General features: G+C 39.4%; 1 protein-coding gene across 8 annotated transcripts in view; it reads left to right on the plus strand.

Annotated features, from left to right (window-relative positions):
• The window catches only part of PLA2G7 (phospholipase A2 group VII), a 45534-nt gene that overhangs the window by 24747 nt on the left and 5704 nt on the right, over nt 1-15083 (plus strand). For 7 of the 8 annotated variants that reach the window (XR_013993108.1, XM_081044845.1, XM_081044850.1 and 4 more), the window contains 9 exons: nt 3530-3651; nt 4097-4241; nt 5709-5802; nt 7945-8013; nt 8521-8647; nt 9530-9637; nt 11014-11105; nt 12299-12469; nt 14898-15046. Coding sequence is in view for 7 of the 8 variants with exons in the window: in XM_081044845.1 (XP_080900971.1) it covers nt 3530-3651; nt 4097-4241; nt 5709-5802; nt 7945-8013; nt 8521-8647; nt 9530-9637; nt 11014-11105; nt 12299-12469; nt 14898-15046 (1077 nt within the window). In the remaining variant the exon portion in view is untranslated. The remainder of the gene's footprint in view (nt 1-3529; nt 3652-4096; nt 4242-5708; nt 5803-7944; nt 8014-8520; nt 8648-9529; nt 9638-11013; nt 11106-12298; nt 12470-14897; nt 15047-15083) is intronic. The other variant, XM_081044851.1, reaches the window with a different exon arrangement.

Consider the following 15083-nt stretch of genomic DNA (forward strand, 5'->3'; position numbering starts at 1 on the left):
TGAAGAATGCACTAGAAGGAATCACCAGCAGACTAAACGAAGCAGAGGATCGAATCAGCGATTTGGAAGACAAGGTAGCAGAAAACACCCAATTAGAACAGCAAAAAGAAAAAAGAATCAAAAAAATGAGGACAGTTTAAGAGACCTCTGGGACAACATGAAACGTAACAACATTTGCATCATAGAGGTACCAGAAGGAGAAGAGAGAATGCAAGGGATTGAGAACCTATTTGAAGAAATAATGACTGAAAACTTTCCTAACCTGGTGAAGGAAATAAACATACAAGCCCAGGAAGCGCGGAGTCCCCAACAGGATGAACCTATACAGGCCCAAACCTAGACACATTATAATTAAAATGGCAATGGTTAAAGACAAAGAGAAAATCCTAAAAGTAGTACGTGAAAGCCAACTAGTAATTTATAAGGGAGCTCCCATAAGTTTGTCAGCTGATTTCTCAACAGAAACTTTGCAGGACAGAAGGGATTGGCACAAAATATTAAATGTGATGAAAAACAAGGACCTACAACCAAGGGTACTCTACCCAACAAGGCTAACATTTAAAGTCAAAGGAGAGATAAAGCGCTTCCCAGAAAGAAAAAGCTAAAAAGGAGTTCATCATCACCATTAAACCAGTGTTACAAAGAATGTTAGAGGGACCTCTTTAAGATGGAAAAAAAAAAGATGAAAACTATGAATAATAAAATGGGAATAGGTACATATCTCTTAACAATTACTTTCAGTGTAAATGGATTAAATGCTCCAATCAAAAGATATATGGAGACTCAATGGATAAGAAAACAAAACCCTTACCTATGCCTACAAGAGACTTACTTCAGATTTGAAGACACACACAGACTGAAAGTAAAGGGGTGGAAAAAGTTATTTTATGAAAATAGAAACAAACAACAACAAAAAAGCTGGATTAACAATACTTACACCAGACAAAATAGACTTTAAAGCTAAGGCTATAAGAAGAGACAAAGACCCAGTAATCCCACTTCTGGGTATTTACCCTAAGAAACCCAAACGCTCTGCATCCATATGTTCATTGCAGCATTGTTTACAATGGCCAAGATGTGGAGGCAGCCTGGGTGTCCATCGATGGATGAATGGATAAAGAAGAGGTGCTACGTATATACAATGGAATATTGCCTGACCAGGGAAGGGAATGGGTTCTCACCATCTGCAGCAGCATGAATGGACCTGGAAGATATTATGCTGAGTGGAGTCTCAGACAGAGAAAGACAGATGCAATGTTATTTCACTTGTATGTGGAATCTAAAGAACAAAATTAACGAACAAAACAGAAACAAACTCATAGATAAACATTTTGATGGTTGCCAGATGGGAAGGGGTTTGGCAGGTAAATGAAAAAGGGGAAGTTATTAAAAAGTACAAATCTGTTGTTACAAATTAGTTATGGCGATGTAGGGTATAGCATAAGGAATATAGTCTATAGTATTGTAATAACTATGTATTGTGTCAGATGGGTACTAGATTTGTGGGTGATAGATGGGGAAGGTTAGGGGACAGGGTGAAAAAGGTGAAGGGATTAAGAAGTACAAATTGATAGTTATAAAAGAGTCATGGGGTTATAAAGTAAAGCATAGGGAATATAGTCAATGATACAGTAATAACTATGTATAGTGTTAGTTGGGTATTAAACTAGTTAGGAAGATCACTTGTTAAATTATATAAATGTCTAACTAGTATGCTGTACACCTGAAGTTAATATAAAATAACATTGTGTGTCAAATGTAATTAAAAAATTAAAAAGAGAGTATGGTGAAGGGGAATAAGAGGTCCAAATTTCCAGGTATAAAACAAATAAGTCATGGGGATGTAATGTACAGCATGGGGAATATAGACAATTATATTGTGATAGCGTGGTACGGTGTCAGATGGTTGTTGGACTTATCTAGTGATCACTTCTTTAGGTCTATAGTTGAATATCTACTGTGTATACCCAAACTCATATGTATTGTATGTTAGCTATACTTTTATTAAAATCTTTTTTTTTTTTTTTTTAAAAAGAAAAGATGTATACCATAAAGCATTTGATGGAAATGAGAGACCAGTGGCAGTGAAAAACTGTTCGGCTTATTTTGAAAAATATTTATTGAGCACTGACTATGTGCCAGACATTGTATTACAATCTGAGGATACAAAGACAGACACAGCTCTTAAAAAAGAGCCTACCGTGGGAGACAGAGTGTGTAAACACGTAATTTTATTGTAAGATGACAGGAAGAATGATGAAAATATATACAGGGAATTGATGTAATACTAAGGGTAAAATGATTACGTCTAGGAGATCAGGGAAGGCTTCAGAGAAGACTTCATATAATCAAGATGTTAAAGGTTGAATAGGAATTTGCCACAACAGGGAATAACATGTACAAAGGTGCAGAGGCATCAAACAGCCGAGTGGATAGCTCCGGAGCGCTGGAGCACATGGAAGGGAAAAAGCAGGAGAAGAGTATGAGACAATGGACCTCCAGGTCACAGAGGGTCTTTCTTACAGTGCCCAGGAATTTGGGGTTTAGCTTGGGTGCCTATGAACACGTTTCAAATCCAGAACACTGGAAGGATGGGTCACAATTGTGCCTCAAGTATCAGTGGAAATAGCTTGGGAAGGCACGTATAGATTCAAATACCACCTACAAGCTGCCTCCCAAAAAGGTTCCAACATAATCCTTCCTTTATGAGAAACCACCTGATGATCGGAAGCCATTGAAGGATTGTAAGAAGAATTACCTGGTGACATTTGTATTTTAAATCACTCCTGGAGCTGGGTGAATGTTGCATTTGAAAAGGCCAAGATCCAAGAGAAATAGAACAGTTAGGAGAGATAGCAACTGTCTAGTCAAGGACAGTGAAGGTATAAATGAGTGAGTGAGCCTGAAGGTCATGGGTATATTGGAGAGATAATCCTAAATGGAAAACAGATATTACAAATTGAGACTTAGTTGAATTTAAGGAGTTGGTGAGAAAGAGGTAGGAGAGTAAGATGATCCCCAGGTTTCTGATTTGGGATACACAAGATAGGAAATTCTGGGGTTGCAGTCTCTGTGGCTAGAGAATGAGGAAGGGGAAGGGGAGTTAGATGGTTATTTAGTTTCATTTTGGCCCACTGTCTTTCTTGTTCCTATGGAAGGACATCAGGTGGAGATACCCAATGGGAAGCTGTAAGGGCAAATCAGAAATGTGAGACAAAGTCTATGTTTAGGAAAAACAGATTTGGGAAGTGGCTTTTAATATGCTCTGGATTGGAGCAGAAGGATAAGTATTAGGAGGTGCCCTTCGTAAGTGTCTTGATGAAGGGCTGTAGCTACCTCCATCCTTCTCCCCACACGGTACTTTGCATACAGCAGGCCCTTAATAATTGATTGTGTCTTTTAAGAGTTAGGAAAGAGATGAAGGAGGCCAGAAACTATGGACAGAAACTTGATTCCCTTGGAATTTATTTGCATAATAAAGTCTGGGAGTAATGGATGACAAGTGAGATAACATTTACCTGTTTTTCAGCACGGTTCAGTAAATTACAAGCTCTGATGGCTGCTGCAACGTTTGGCCAAACTAGAATCCCCACAGGAAACGGACCTTATTCTGTCAGTTGTACAGACTTGATGTTTAAATACACTAATAAGGTAATGCTTTAATGCCACTTAGCCTTATATTGTAATATTAACTGTTGCTATGGCTCACTAGAGGTTTTGAAACTTGACCTTGCCCTCCGTTGAGGATGGCTCATTTTGCCATTTGCATTGTTTCATAGGAGGCCTTTTGCTAGTTAAGTCATTCCCCAATCCATTGCTGTCATCTGATTAACTTGATTTATAAACTCCATTTTTCCCTTCCTTAATGGATGAAACCAAACTGCTCAAACTTTTTTTTCCACTCAAAAAGAATATTGTTGTACTATTTCTCTTCTCTTTTGACTGCGTGCAATTATGACAGCATCTTTAAAAGTCTCTGGACCTCTCCATGTGCAACAGAGGTATTTGGATCCCCACTAATTAAATAGGCAAAATAGCTGTTGGAATCTGTTTGAGAAGCAACTTCACTAAATATGCATTGATTTCTTTCCTCTAGAGTACCTTCTTGCGTTTGTATTATCCATCCCAAAGTGATGAGCACTCTGAAACCATTTGGATTCCAAACAAAGAGTATTTTTTTGGTCTTAGTAAATTTCTTGGAGCACGCTGGCTTGTGGGCAAAATTTTGAACTCATTATTTGGTAAGATTTCTGTTGATCCCACTTTGTAGGCTCTAGAATATAAGAAAGCCTTGAAAACAGCAAGAGTTTCAGGCAGTTAAAGACCAAAGTAGATTCTCTCGTTTGAACTTCCTAAGATGATAAAGAAAGTACATATTTCTTAAAAGGCCAAAGGCCAGGTAAACTATCAGCAAAGCAAGCATTCTTGTTTTGTCCATTCTGAATATAATGGGATGGGTGGAGAGAATGGAAGTAACAGACTTTCAGACTGGCTGTAACATCTCACGATGGCTGGTCTTTAGTTTTTTTTCTTCTGTACTGTGAGGGAGCAATGATGTGGTGAGAGTAGCAGCTGGGCTGATGCTTATTTCTTAGTATAAATTAGAAGAATCTACTCTCATTCCCATCACCCACCTCTAAGGGACTAGCCTCTCTCCCTTAGACAATCTGATGTGCATTCATCACTCTATTTGTCTACATTTCACTAATATAGACTTTTTCCTCCTTATCTGTTTAACCAGACACTACTGTTGGGCTGGTGTTAACTATATCTTTAGATTCCCCCCTCAAAACTACCTACAGCTTTTGGCATTTATTTTAAACATGTCCTTGGAGTTTTCTGAAAAACCACTTATAATAGAAATGATGAAAATATTATAACTACACATCTTTATGGTGATCGAATAACTTATAAATCACTCCCGTACCAATCATCACATTCAATCTTCATGATCATGTCTCCACTTTATAGATGAGAAAATGAAACACAAATAATTGATGATAATGGCAGTAAGAATTGAGAAGTAATGGAAGAAAAGACAGTACCTTCCATTTTTTGTGCCTTGTATTATGTGACTGAATAGGTAGTTTACATGTTACCTACTTAAATGTAATTCTCACAAAAGCCCTATTAAATAGATGATCATTTCCTTCATTTTACAGAAAAGTAATCTGAAGTGTAGAGAGTTCTCTTAACTTGCCCGAGGTCAATAGCTAGTAAATGGCAGAACTATCATACTCAAAGCCACATCTGAGTATGAAGTCAGCGGTCTCTCCACCTTTCTCTTGATCTGGTTAGAAAGAGAGGAATCTCCAATTCATAGACTCTGGGTTGCAGTGTTCCTGAGCTTTACTAGTAGTTTGGTTTCGGAACACTCCCTTTGAAGTGTTGCCAAAATCTGGGATTGGTAATGAGAAATAGCCTTCCCCAACACACCTATACATATAAAGAGGTCTCGTGTTAAGTTCAGAGCTGGCCAGGAGAACTGATAATTAATGAATGATCCTATGGTCTTAGGAAAACAATACATGGTTCGGGTCCTTGGTCAGTGGGTATCTAGTAAGAGACTTTTTTATGAATATGCTATTAATGCATAAAAATATAAATTCCATGGGTTGGGATTTTATACTAACGAGATGTAGGCTTAAATTAACCAGCAACATTCAAGTCAGAGAAAACACTAATTATATTCTTCCATTTCTGACTAGGATCAATGACAACTCCTGTAAGCTGGAATTCCCCTCTGAGGACCGGTGAAAAATATCCACTAATTGTTTTTTCTCACGGTCTTGGAGCATTCAGGTAAAACTTGAGTGGTTGAACAGTTTCAGCCTCTAGGGATTAATGCCTGAATGCGTTTTATCCCAAAAAAGGAATAGCAGATTGTGGAGTGGCATGCTGGCCCTTGTCCTGGAGGAGTTGGGGTTCCTCAAGAGTTGGGTGTGATCTATCCTTTAGGCCTAGCCCTGTCTTCTCCTCCTTCCAGTTCATGGAGACTAGCCTCACAACAGAGAAGAGAGATTGTTGCATTTCTGACTGTTGTCCTTCTATATTATAGTATTTACACTCTCAAAATGAGAAACAGAGAAGGACTGGGTATGAAAAGTATCAGACTACAGCACAGTCCTAAGAAATATTGGGTCAGGCCAATGGAAGGGGTGCTTGACCCCAAGTTGCTCATGAGAGGCGTCCTGCATCTCCCAGGAATGGGCCTGCGTGGCATGCACACTGTGTCCGGTCCCTGGGTGTAACCTGCAGGGAGCTTGGCTTACATGTATGTGGTCATGGATGAGAGGGGCAAGAGCTGAGTGGGGGCTTTGGTCAACGACAGTCTCTATGACTGGTATCTGAGTGGCACATTTTCATGACCGCCAAACCCTCTCCACTTCTTATGTCTTCACAATTGCCTCCTCCCCATCTTCCACCTCAGGGGGGATGATACGACTTTCAGAAAAGAGAAGGTGGCTTTTAGCTAGGAAATTTGGTAGCATCTGGGATAAGAAATTATCTTCAGTTCTTTAATTGTAGTCTAGCTAGTTATTTGATTTCTACTAGACTGGCCGATTAGAATTCCAGGGCCACACCTGGCCTGCTGCCTACTTCTGTACATACTGTTGTACTGGCACACAGCCATACTCATTTGCTTTTCACACTGTCTATGGCTACTTTTGTGCTACAATAGCAGAGTTGAGTTGTTGTGACAAATAATGTATGGCCTGCAGAATTGGACACATTTATTCTCCGGCCTTTTACAGAAAAGGTTTGCCGATTCCTTACTAGATGATTTTCCCTTAGTGAGTAGGTCCTGCATCTTTAGGAGTAGAAAACATAGTTCCTACCTACTTCCTTTATACTCTGGACATTTTCTACTGAATGCATGACATGAGAAGATTGTGCGAAATGAAAACCTGGAAGGGGGTTATAAATGTAGTCGCTTAGCACATGATTTTTTAACCATCTCTCCCTGTCCAATCATTTAAACAACAGCTAACGTGTTCAGTAATGCCCCTGTTTTTAGACATATTATCAGTACTGAAAAGGTATTAACCTATTTAATCCTTACAATAATCTCACTAGGTGCCATACTGTCACAGCATCACGCATCTACAGACAAATAAACCAAGGCAGAGGTAAGACAGGTGACTTATCCAAGGTAGACACCTAATCAGTGGGAGCCAGGATTCGAACGCAGTGTTCAGACTGCAGGTCCTTCTCTCTTAAGCCCCACACTGTACCGCCTTCCTACATACATTATCGTATCAGAACCTTCAACTCTCCTAAAGCAGAGGCTTTATTAGCCTCATTATACAGGTGAGGACAAAAATTCAGTAGTTACCTAAAGTCATGGAGCTGGTAAGTGGCAGAGTCACGTTTAAAACCCAGGGCTCTCGAAGGCAATATATGTATACACATTTTAAGAATGTACACACATTTTAAGAAATAAAAGAAAATGTATTAATATTACACTGATGGTAACCGCTTTGAGCATCTCTTGTAATTGTAGAAGTCAAACGTGATTTGTATTCATGTTTTGTTATCGGTATATATTGAGTATTACAATTTTAATACAGTTTTTTTCCTTTCTTAAAATGTGTATACATTTTTGGGGCACCGTCTGTATTTATATAATCAGAGCTCCAGCGTTTCTCGGCCTTGGTAACATTGATGTTTTGGATTGGATAATTTCGTGTTGTGTAGTCCTGTGCATTGTATGGTTTAGCTGCGTACCCCTACCCACTAGATATCAGTAGCACCTTCTCCCAACTTATGATAATGAAAAGGCCGCCAGACATTGTCAAATCTCTCCCTGAGGGGCAAAACGGTCCCCCTCCCTTCCTTTGAGAACCACAGCTCTCTGCTTTACCCCAGGGCCCAGGTTCATTAGTGAACCTCTCCTTGTAACTATGACTGGTAGTTGAATGCCTCCCTTTTTTTGTTTTGAAGGACAATTTATTCTGCTATAGGCATGGACCTGGCATCTCATGGGTTTATTGTTGCTGTCGTAGAACACAGGTACGTCACCTGGTATGTAGCCGGGCTCTAACTTTTCCTAAAGGCTTATAAAAACTGTTGATTGGATCATCAACAATGATTACATGAAGAGAAAAAAAAAAGGAGACTGGGTTAGACTGTCAAGAATTTTTTTAAAAAGCTAGCGTTTCTAGAGTATTTTTGTGTGTTGTAGTCGCACACCACTGTTTTAAGGAGGAGGAAAACGAAACTGAGAAAGGGTAATTTGCCCAAAGCCTCCCAGCTAATAAGTGACAGTGCTGGGATTTGATTCCAGGAGTGAGTTTTCAACATGGCCTCCCAGAATTGGGAAGATGTAATGGGTTTGGTTCACTCACAGTGGTTTTTTCTTAGAAGTCCCTTGGGGCCTCTCTGATTTTAAAATAAAAAAGGTAGTGTGGAAGAAGAAAAGAAAGTCAGAAAGATCAGAGTGAGGTTGCGTCAAGGATGGGGATGAGGATTAAGGGTGAGATGAGAAAGCCTAAGTGATTGACTCTGTTTGTATTGTAGAGATGGATCTGCCTCTGCGACTTACTATTACAACGACCAATCTGCTGCAGAAAAGGGGAAAAAGACTTGGCTCTATCTTAAAACCCTAAAACATGGGGAGGAGGAGGTGCCTCTACGAAACGAGCAGGTACAATGCACTAAGAGTAGAGGTGACACGATAACTAAAAAGCATATACAAAATGATGACATTTGCTAATTTAACTTCACACAGGACCAGCTGTGCTCCTCACTCTCTTACGTCCCATTCCCAAAAGGTCTGTCAGAAGATTCTCTGAGTAATAAAAGTCCCTCAGTGAAAAGTTTGGATCATAGTAAAACACAAAGACAAAAATTCTGGGAGATGACAGTGAATATACAGAATTCTTTTGCATTAGAATTTTAAAATATCAAAATAAATTCAGAGATCCCCCTCCCCACTGCCACAGGCAATATAAGAAAAGACTACTTTTCAGAGAGGAGGAGATAGTATTAAGAGTCCAGGCCTTAAGATCCAACTTTCTACGTGTGAATCCTGGCGCCATCGCTTTGTAGTGGGCGGTCCTGGACAAGTTACTTACTCTCTTTGTCTTGCTTCCATGTTTTCTCTGTTACAAAATAATAACAGTATCCTTCACACAGGGCTCTTGGGAAAATTAAGTGAAATAAAGCACACTGGCTTCCACCCTGTGCCAATCAGGTGCTTTACATGCGTTATTGCCTTTAATCTCACCCCCATCTCACGGAAGTAGGCATTGCTGTACAATAAATGGAAGCCCAGAGAAGTTAAGTAAGTCTTCCATGGTCATCCTGTGGAGAAGTGACAGAGCTGGGATTTGGACCAAGCTTTAGTTACCTGCAAAGCTGAGGTCTATGTCATGATGCTAGGTTGTTTCCTAATCACTAACTGCTTAGACATTTCCAGATTAAAAGCAACTGATTGTTTTTCCCACCTGCAAGCTCTATGCAAACTTTAAAAGTAGGTGTTGCAGCTGTTTACTTTGTCATTTCCTTCTCCCAATAATCATATCAGGTACAGCTAAGAGCAAAGGAGTGCTCCCGAGCTCTCGATTTGATACTTTGCGTTGACTGTGAAACGAAGAATGTATTGGATTTAGAGTTTGACATAAAACAACTGAAGGTGAGCTAAAAAAAAAAGCCTTTTTCCCTTGACCTGTAGTTCTTTCTTGTTTTTTATTGTCTGCATTTCTGCTGTCATACAAGGTACAGCATGATAAAGGGCTGCAAAAATTTACAGGTCAAATATTACAGCAACAAGGAATGTATTAGGTTGAACTTTATATAAAATTGACAACCGTCTACAAAAATGTCAATTTCATAGGGTTCAACTTAATATCTCCATTGAAAGTACTGTAATTCTTGGGTGGCTCCTGCATGTTTTTGAGCTTGTTCCCAGAAAGTTGGTCAGAAGTTTTAGATAAAATGTTGGGCGGGGAGGTAGAATATCAGGCCAGTGGACCACATAAACAAAGACTAAAAAATGGATGTGGATGGTGGAATACAGGGAAGAGAGGGAACCGGAAGTACTTTAGTTTGAGTATAAGATGATGGTCCATTCTCCAGACATGGTGAAGCATTTGTTGTTCCCCAACCAGCCCCTCTCTCTCCAGTCTCCATGTCTTTGTACGTATCCTCTTGGCCTGACACACTCTCCTCGCTAAGTTCTGCTTAATTGTCAACTCAAGTCAGGCATCCCCTGCTCTAAGAAAAGCTTTCGTGGACCAGCCCTGGGCTGCGTTAGCTTCTATTGTGTCTACTTCTTGGTACCTCTCTATTGTATCCACATCATGCATCTGTGCCTCTTTCTTCTCTAGTAAACTGTGAGCTCACTGAAAATGAACTCCAATGCCTGGCACAGAGTAGGTGTTCAGTGAATCCTCACGGAATGAACAAACTAATAAATATGGAGTGGGGAGAGGGAGAAGTTGGCACTGGTGCTGCTGTGTTAAGTGTGGGTGATTAGGACGACCATTAATTCACTTCTGAACTTTTACTAACGCTTAACATACATGTACTGGGGGTGCCAAAAAATGTACACATTCTAAGAGATGTTATCTATGTATTACTTTTCGAAGTTTAATTGAATTACGGTAGCAGTGTGTAGTATGAGGGTCACTCAAAATATAGCGTTACTCAAATGAATGCTAGCGTCATTTATTGCAATTTTAATAGCTTTTACAATCACAATTACAATTGTAATAGCAATTACAATTTTAATAGCTTTTTCCTTTCTTAAAATGTGTATACATTTTTTTGGCACCATGTGTGCGTGCGTGTGCGTGTATAAAATATATTGTGTGTTTGTATACACATATTTATGTGTGTGGATTATGTATATGTATATTTGTATATGTGTGTATTTCTTTTATAAGAAATCAAGGTACGTAACCATGCCCATCAATTGAATAATAATTGTATGATTCACACAATTATTCAGTTTATTCTTCTGACAACCTATCAGATGGTTACGAATTCATACCCTGCTTTTTCACATAGGACTCTATCGATAGGAATAAAATAGCAGTAATGGGACATTCTTTTGGTGGAGCCACGGTTATTCAGGCTCTTAACGATGACCAGAGATTCAGGTAAGAGAATGAGGTAAAGACAGACAACAGTAATTTATTGGAAGAGGGGGAGTGATAACCCGTGTGAGACAGAAGTTTATTGAATTCTTAGGGAGAAAGGGATCCTGTGTGGCTTACACGTCTGTTCTTTTGCCTCCATGAAGTACTCTATGAGAATTTTCCCAGGCAGAAACCACCTACTTTTACTGCTGTTAAATACTCTCCCCACCCCTATAGATTTTCCCTCATCATTCTTATTTATCTGTTTGAGAACTTAACATTGTCTCTTGGAAATTTATCTTTACATACACATTTTATCTGTGACATAATGATTGTGATCATAATATTGCTACCTTATAGTCTACACTTCCCCAACTGGCAGGGTATTTTTAACTAATTTTTTTTCAACTTTACTTTGGAGTGAGGTCTGAAATTACATAGTTATTTGGGTGGGAGTCGGGACCAGTCTTCTAACTTGTAGAAACATTTTCTTTCTTGAACCCCTTCATCCCAGACTGATGAGATCATGTAGAGTCACCCATTCAGGAAGGGACAGGGTCATTTGTGAAACTTCATCTCACATTTCTTAAAATCTGTTTCAATATAAGGGAATTCTCTTCTTTCATTCATGTAGCACATAGAACACGAGTGTCCAAGAGGTCAAGATACATCTTTTAAAAAGAAAACTAGTTACATTTTCAACTAATATGCCCCATATGTTTTTCTTCAATGCCCAGACACTTTCTCAGCTGAAGCACCCACCTCTAGATATAAAGCAATGGGTCTAATCATTTCTCTAAAAATGGTATAATAAATAGATGATGGAGCATCCAGAAGGCCTGGAAACACAGGGGCACAGGTGCACGTACTGAATTTTCTCAGACACCCCACAATTCTGAAGAAATTATGACTTTTTAAAAAAATTTGTTTTGAAAATAATGTAACAAAAAAAATGAATAAAATTTTAAGGACAGTAGTAGATTTTTCTAAAGGTCATAATTACTAAATGCCTCCTAAAGGAAGTGATTATATAACTCCAAGTCTACTACCTTATAAAGCTAATCATATCTCCTTCTCCCATGAAGTAGTAATGCCAGGGAGATAATCCATAACAAACCACTGTGGGTCTGTCCATTAATCTCAGCATCATTACAAAGTCCTGCGTGTCGGCCAGTGTGTAAACAGCCTTCTTTTATCCTTGTCAACACCTGCAGGTGTGGTATTGCCCTGGACGCATGGATGCTTCCGCTGGCTGAAGAAGTACTCTCCAATTTTTCTCAGCCCCTTTTCTTTATCAACTCTGAACGGTTCCAATATCCTGCTAATATCATAAAAATGAAAGAATGCGACTCACCTGGTAAAGAAAGAAAAATGATTACAATCAAGTAAGTGGCAGGAACTGACTTATTTCAGCATCTGAAACAGAAACTTAAAATGTGGATAAACATCAACAGATATCATGGGGTAGCCATTAAAGTATTGTTAAGTTTGTTGTTTTGATTTTCAATAAGGGAGAACCTTAGAAAATCTGAGGCTCTACGTGCAGTTAGGCTTACTGCTTTTAAAATGCAAATTACTATGTGCCGCTCATATAGTGATAATTAAAATCTGTACAGGAAGTGTTCTATTTTTATGTAAGCATAAGGTCAGGTTACACATTTTGGGGGCTGGGGCAGGAGGAAGCATTCCGTCGGCAAGCTGGACTAGGAATTCTTTAGGAAAAAAAGTCAGATCATTTGTTGAGACCTGCAATGTATTTACCTATTTGGAAAGAATATGAATTTATGAATTCCCCCAAACTATAATGGGGACCCCCTTTGTTGGCAATATGCTTATATCATGGATGTAAAAAAAAAATGCCAATAGGGTTTTCAGCTCACAATGAGATGTTACAAAGCAAAGATAGAGCTCACCCCTCTCCTACTTGATACCTGGTTTATTTAGAACAGGGGTGTCCAAACTGCGGCCTGAGGGCCAACTGCGGCCCACAATCCATTTTTAATTGGCCCGCAGCAAATTCCAAAAATACATTTAGTTTTACTTAAATAAACCAGGTGAGGCAATACGTACTTCACCTCTAGTGAGTGGCCCGGCTGTTTGTGTATTTTACCACATACGGCCCTTGGTGAAAAACGTTGAAAAAATTTTGGACACCCTGACTTAAAAGGAGAATAAAAGAGACAGGCAGGAAAGAAATACATACAGTATAGGTAACCAACACTACAGGTTCAGAGAATGGAGGGGGTCTTTTCCAACACAGATGGTTAGAAAAGGCTGCTTGGAAGAGATGGGAGTAGAACTGGGTCTTGAAGGATCCAGAGAGTTTAGGTAGATGGCAAGGAAAAGTCTAGATAAGGTAAAGACTTCAATATAGCATATTTGTATGTGCAAGTCCAATTCTAGAAGAGAAACAGTAGAAAGCACCTAACCTTTCCTCTACCCTACTTTCTACTAGGCTCTCACGCTATCTTTTTCTTCTCTTCTCTGCTAGAAACCTTGAAAGAATAGCTTGTATTTAATATTTCATGGCCTTACTTCCATTTTCTTGACTCCTGTGGTCTAGCTTCCTGAACCCCCACCACTGTGCTGAAGCTGATCCTAGTGAGCGTATAAAAGGCCCAGCAGCCTGTCTGCAGGGTCACCCTTTCTCTCTGCATCCAGTTTATATTGTTGACTATCCCTACTTCTCTGGATACCACAGCCCCACTCTTTTCTGCTTTTCTTGTCATTAGGCTGCTCCTGCCCTTTTTCCCCCACTCTCTCTTTCTCCTCAGGCCAGTCCCCTACTGTTGGCAGCATCCAGGCTTCTGCTCTCAGCTCTCTCACGACCCTGTGTCTACCTTCTTGATGCGTCTGGCTCTGTTTTGAGTGTAGATAACAAAAAGGATGGCAGTTTGCTGATAGGCAGCTGCAAAGTGAAAAGGGAAGACGTGTATCAAGTGGGGCTGAGAAGATGTGTTTTAACCCTTGGGATTTTTTGAGACTGGGAAGTCTAGGTAGAGATGTCTGTCCACAAATTGGAAAGGCATAGACTTTGGATATTATAGAGGGAAACTTTTGGAGTAGATGAGGCCACAAAGTGAGAAAAGAATTGGTTTGCGAGTAGAACCTTGAGAAAGGCCGACATTTAGGCGAAGGGCTAGTAAAGAACAGAGTGGAGGAAAAGAGGTGAAGGTGCAATATCAAGGAAACAAAGAGGAAAAAAATGCAAGAAAATCAAGTGTCAAATGTCCCAGAAGTAATAGAAAATGAGCACTGAAAAAGGCCATTCTATTCGATGGTAGGCTGTTGGTGAATTTAAAGTGCAGTATAGTGGTATTTGTAAGGTGCTTACAGTTTAAATAATACAAGGAGAAGTGTTTTGTTTTGTTTTTAATCTACTTAATCCAAGGCTTAAATCTAAAGTGTATTTGATTAGCATCAAATAGATATCAAGTTAAGTGGTAGTGGTCAGGGAGCAGGATCCTGGCTCTGGGTCCAGCGTCCCTCCTACATATAACACATTCCATCTACTCAAATTGCAAGTATTCTAGTCCTCTAAAAAGCTGGAATCATTTCTTCTAAAAGACAAGATGCCAAGCAAGACAGGAATCTTGGTATTCTCTAGAAGGAAAGACGAGTGTGTATGGTTGGATTCCCTACATCAATAGTCTGTGACCCTCAAATGCATACTAAGGAGATCAAGTCAATAAGTTTTGTTTCTTTGGTTATTGGTGAATAAGTCAACCAGGCTAGTGTCTTTCCTGCACCCTAACTACAAAAGTTAATTTGATCAGACAATGTGATTTGTGAAATGTCTCATTTATCTTTCAGGGGTTCAGTCCATCAGAATTTTGCTGACTTCACTTTTGCAACTGGCAAAATGATTGGACATATGTTTACATTACAAGGAGCAATAGATTCGAAGGTAGCTATTGATCTTACCAACAAGGCTTCACTGGCATTCTTACAGAAGCATTTAGGTAAGAAACTGATAATCTTTCGTGACACACACCAGGT

This window comes from Rhinolophus hipposideros (genome assembly GCF_964194185.1).
Source record: "Rhinolophus hipposideros genome assembly, chromosome: 3".
Taxonomy (NCBI): Eukaryota; Metazoa; Chordata; class Mammalia; order Chiroptera; family Rhinolophidae; genus Rhinolophus; species Rhinolophus hipposideros.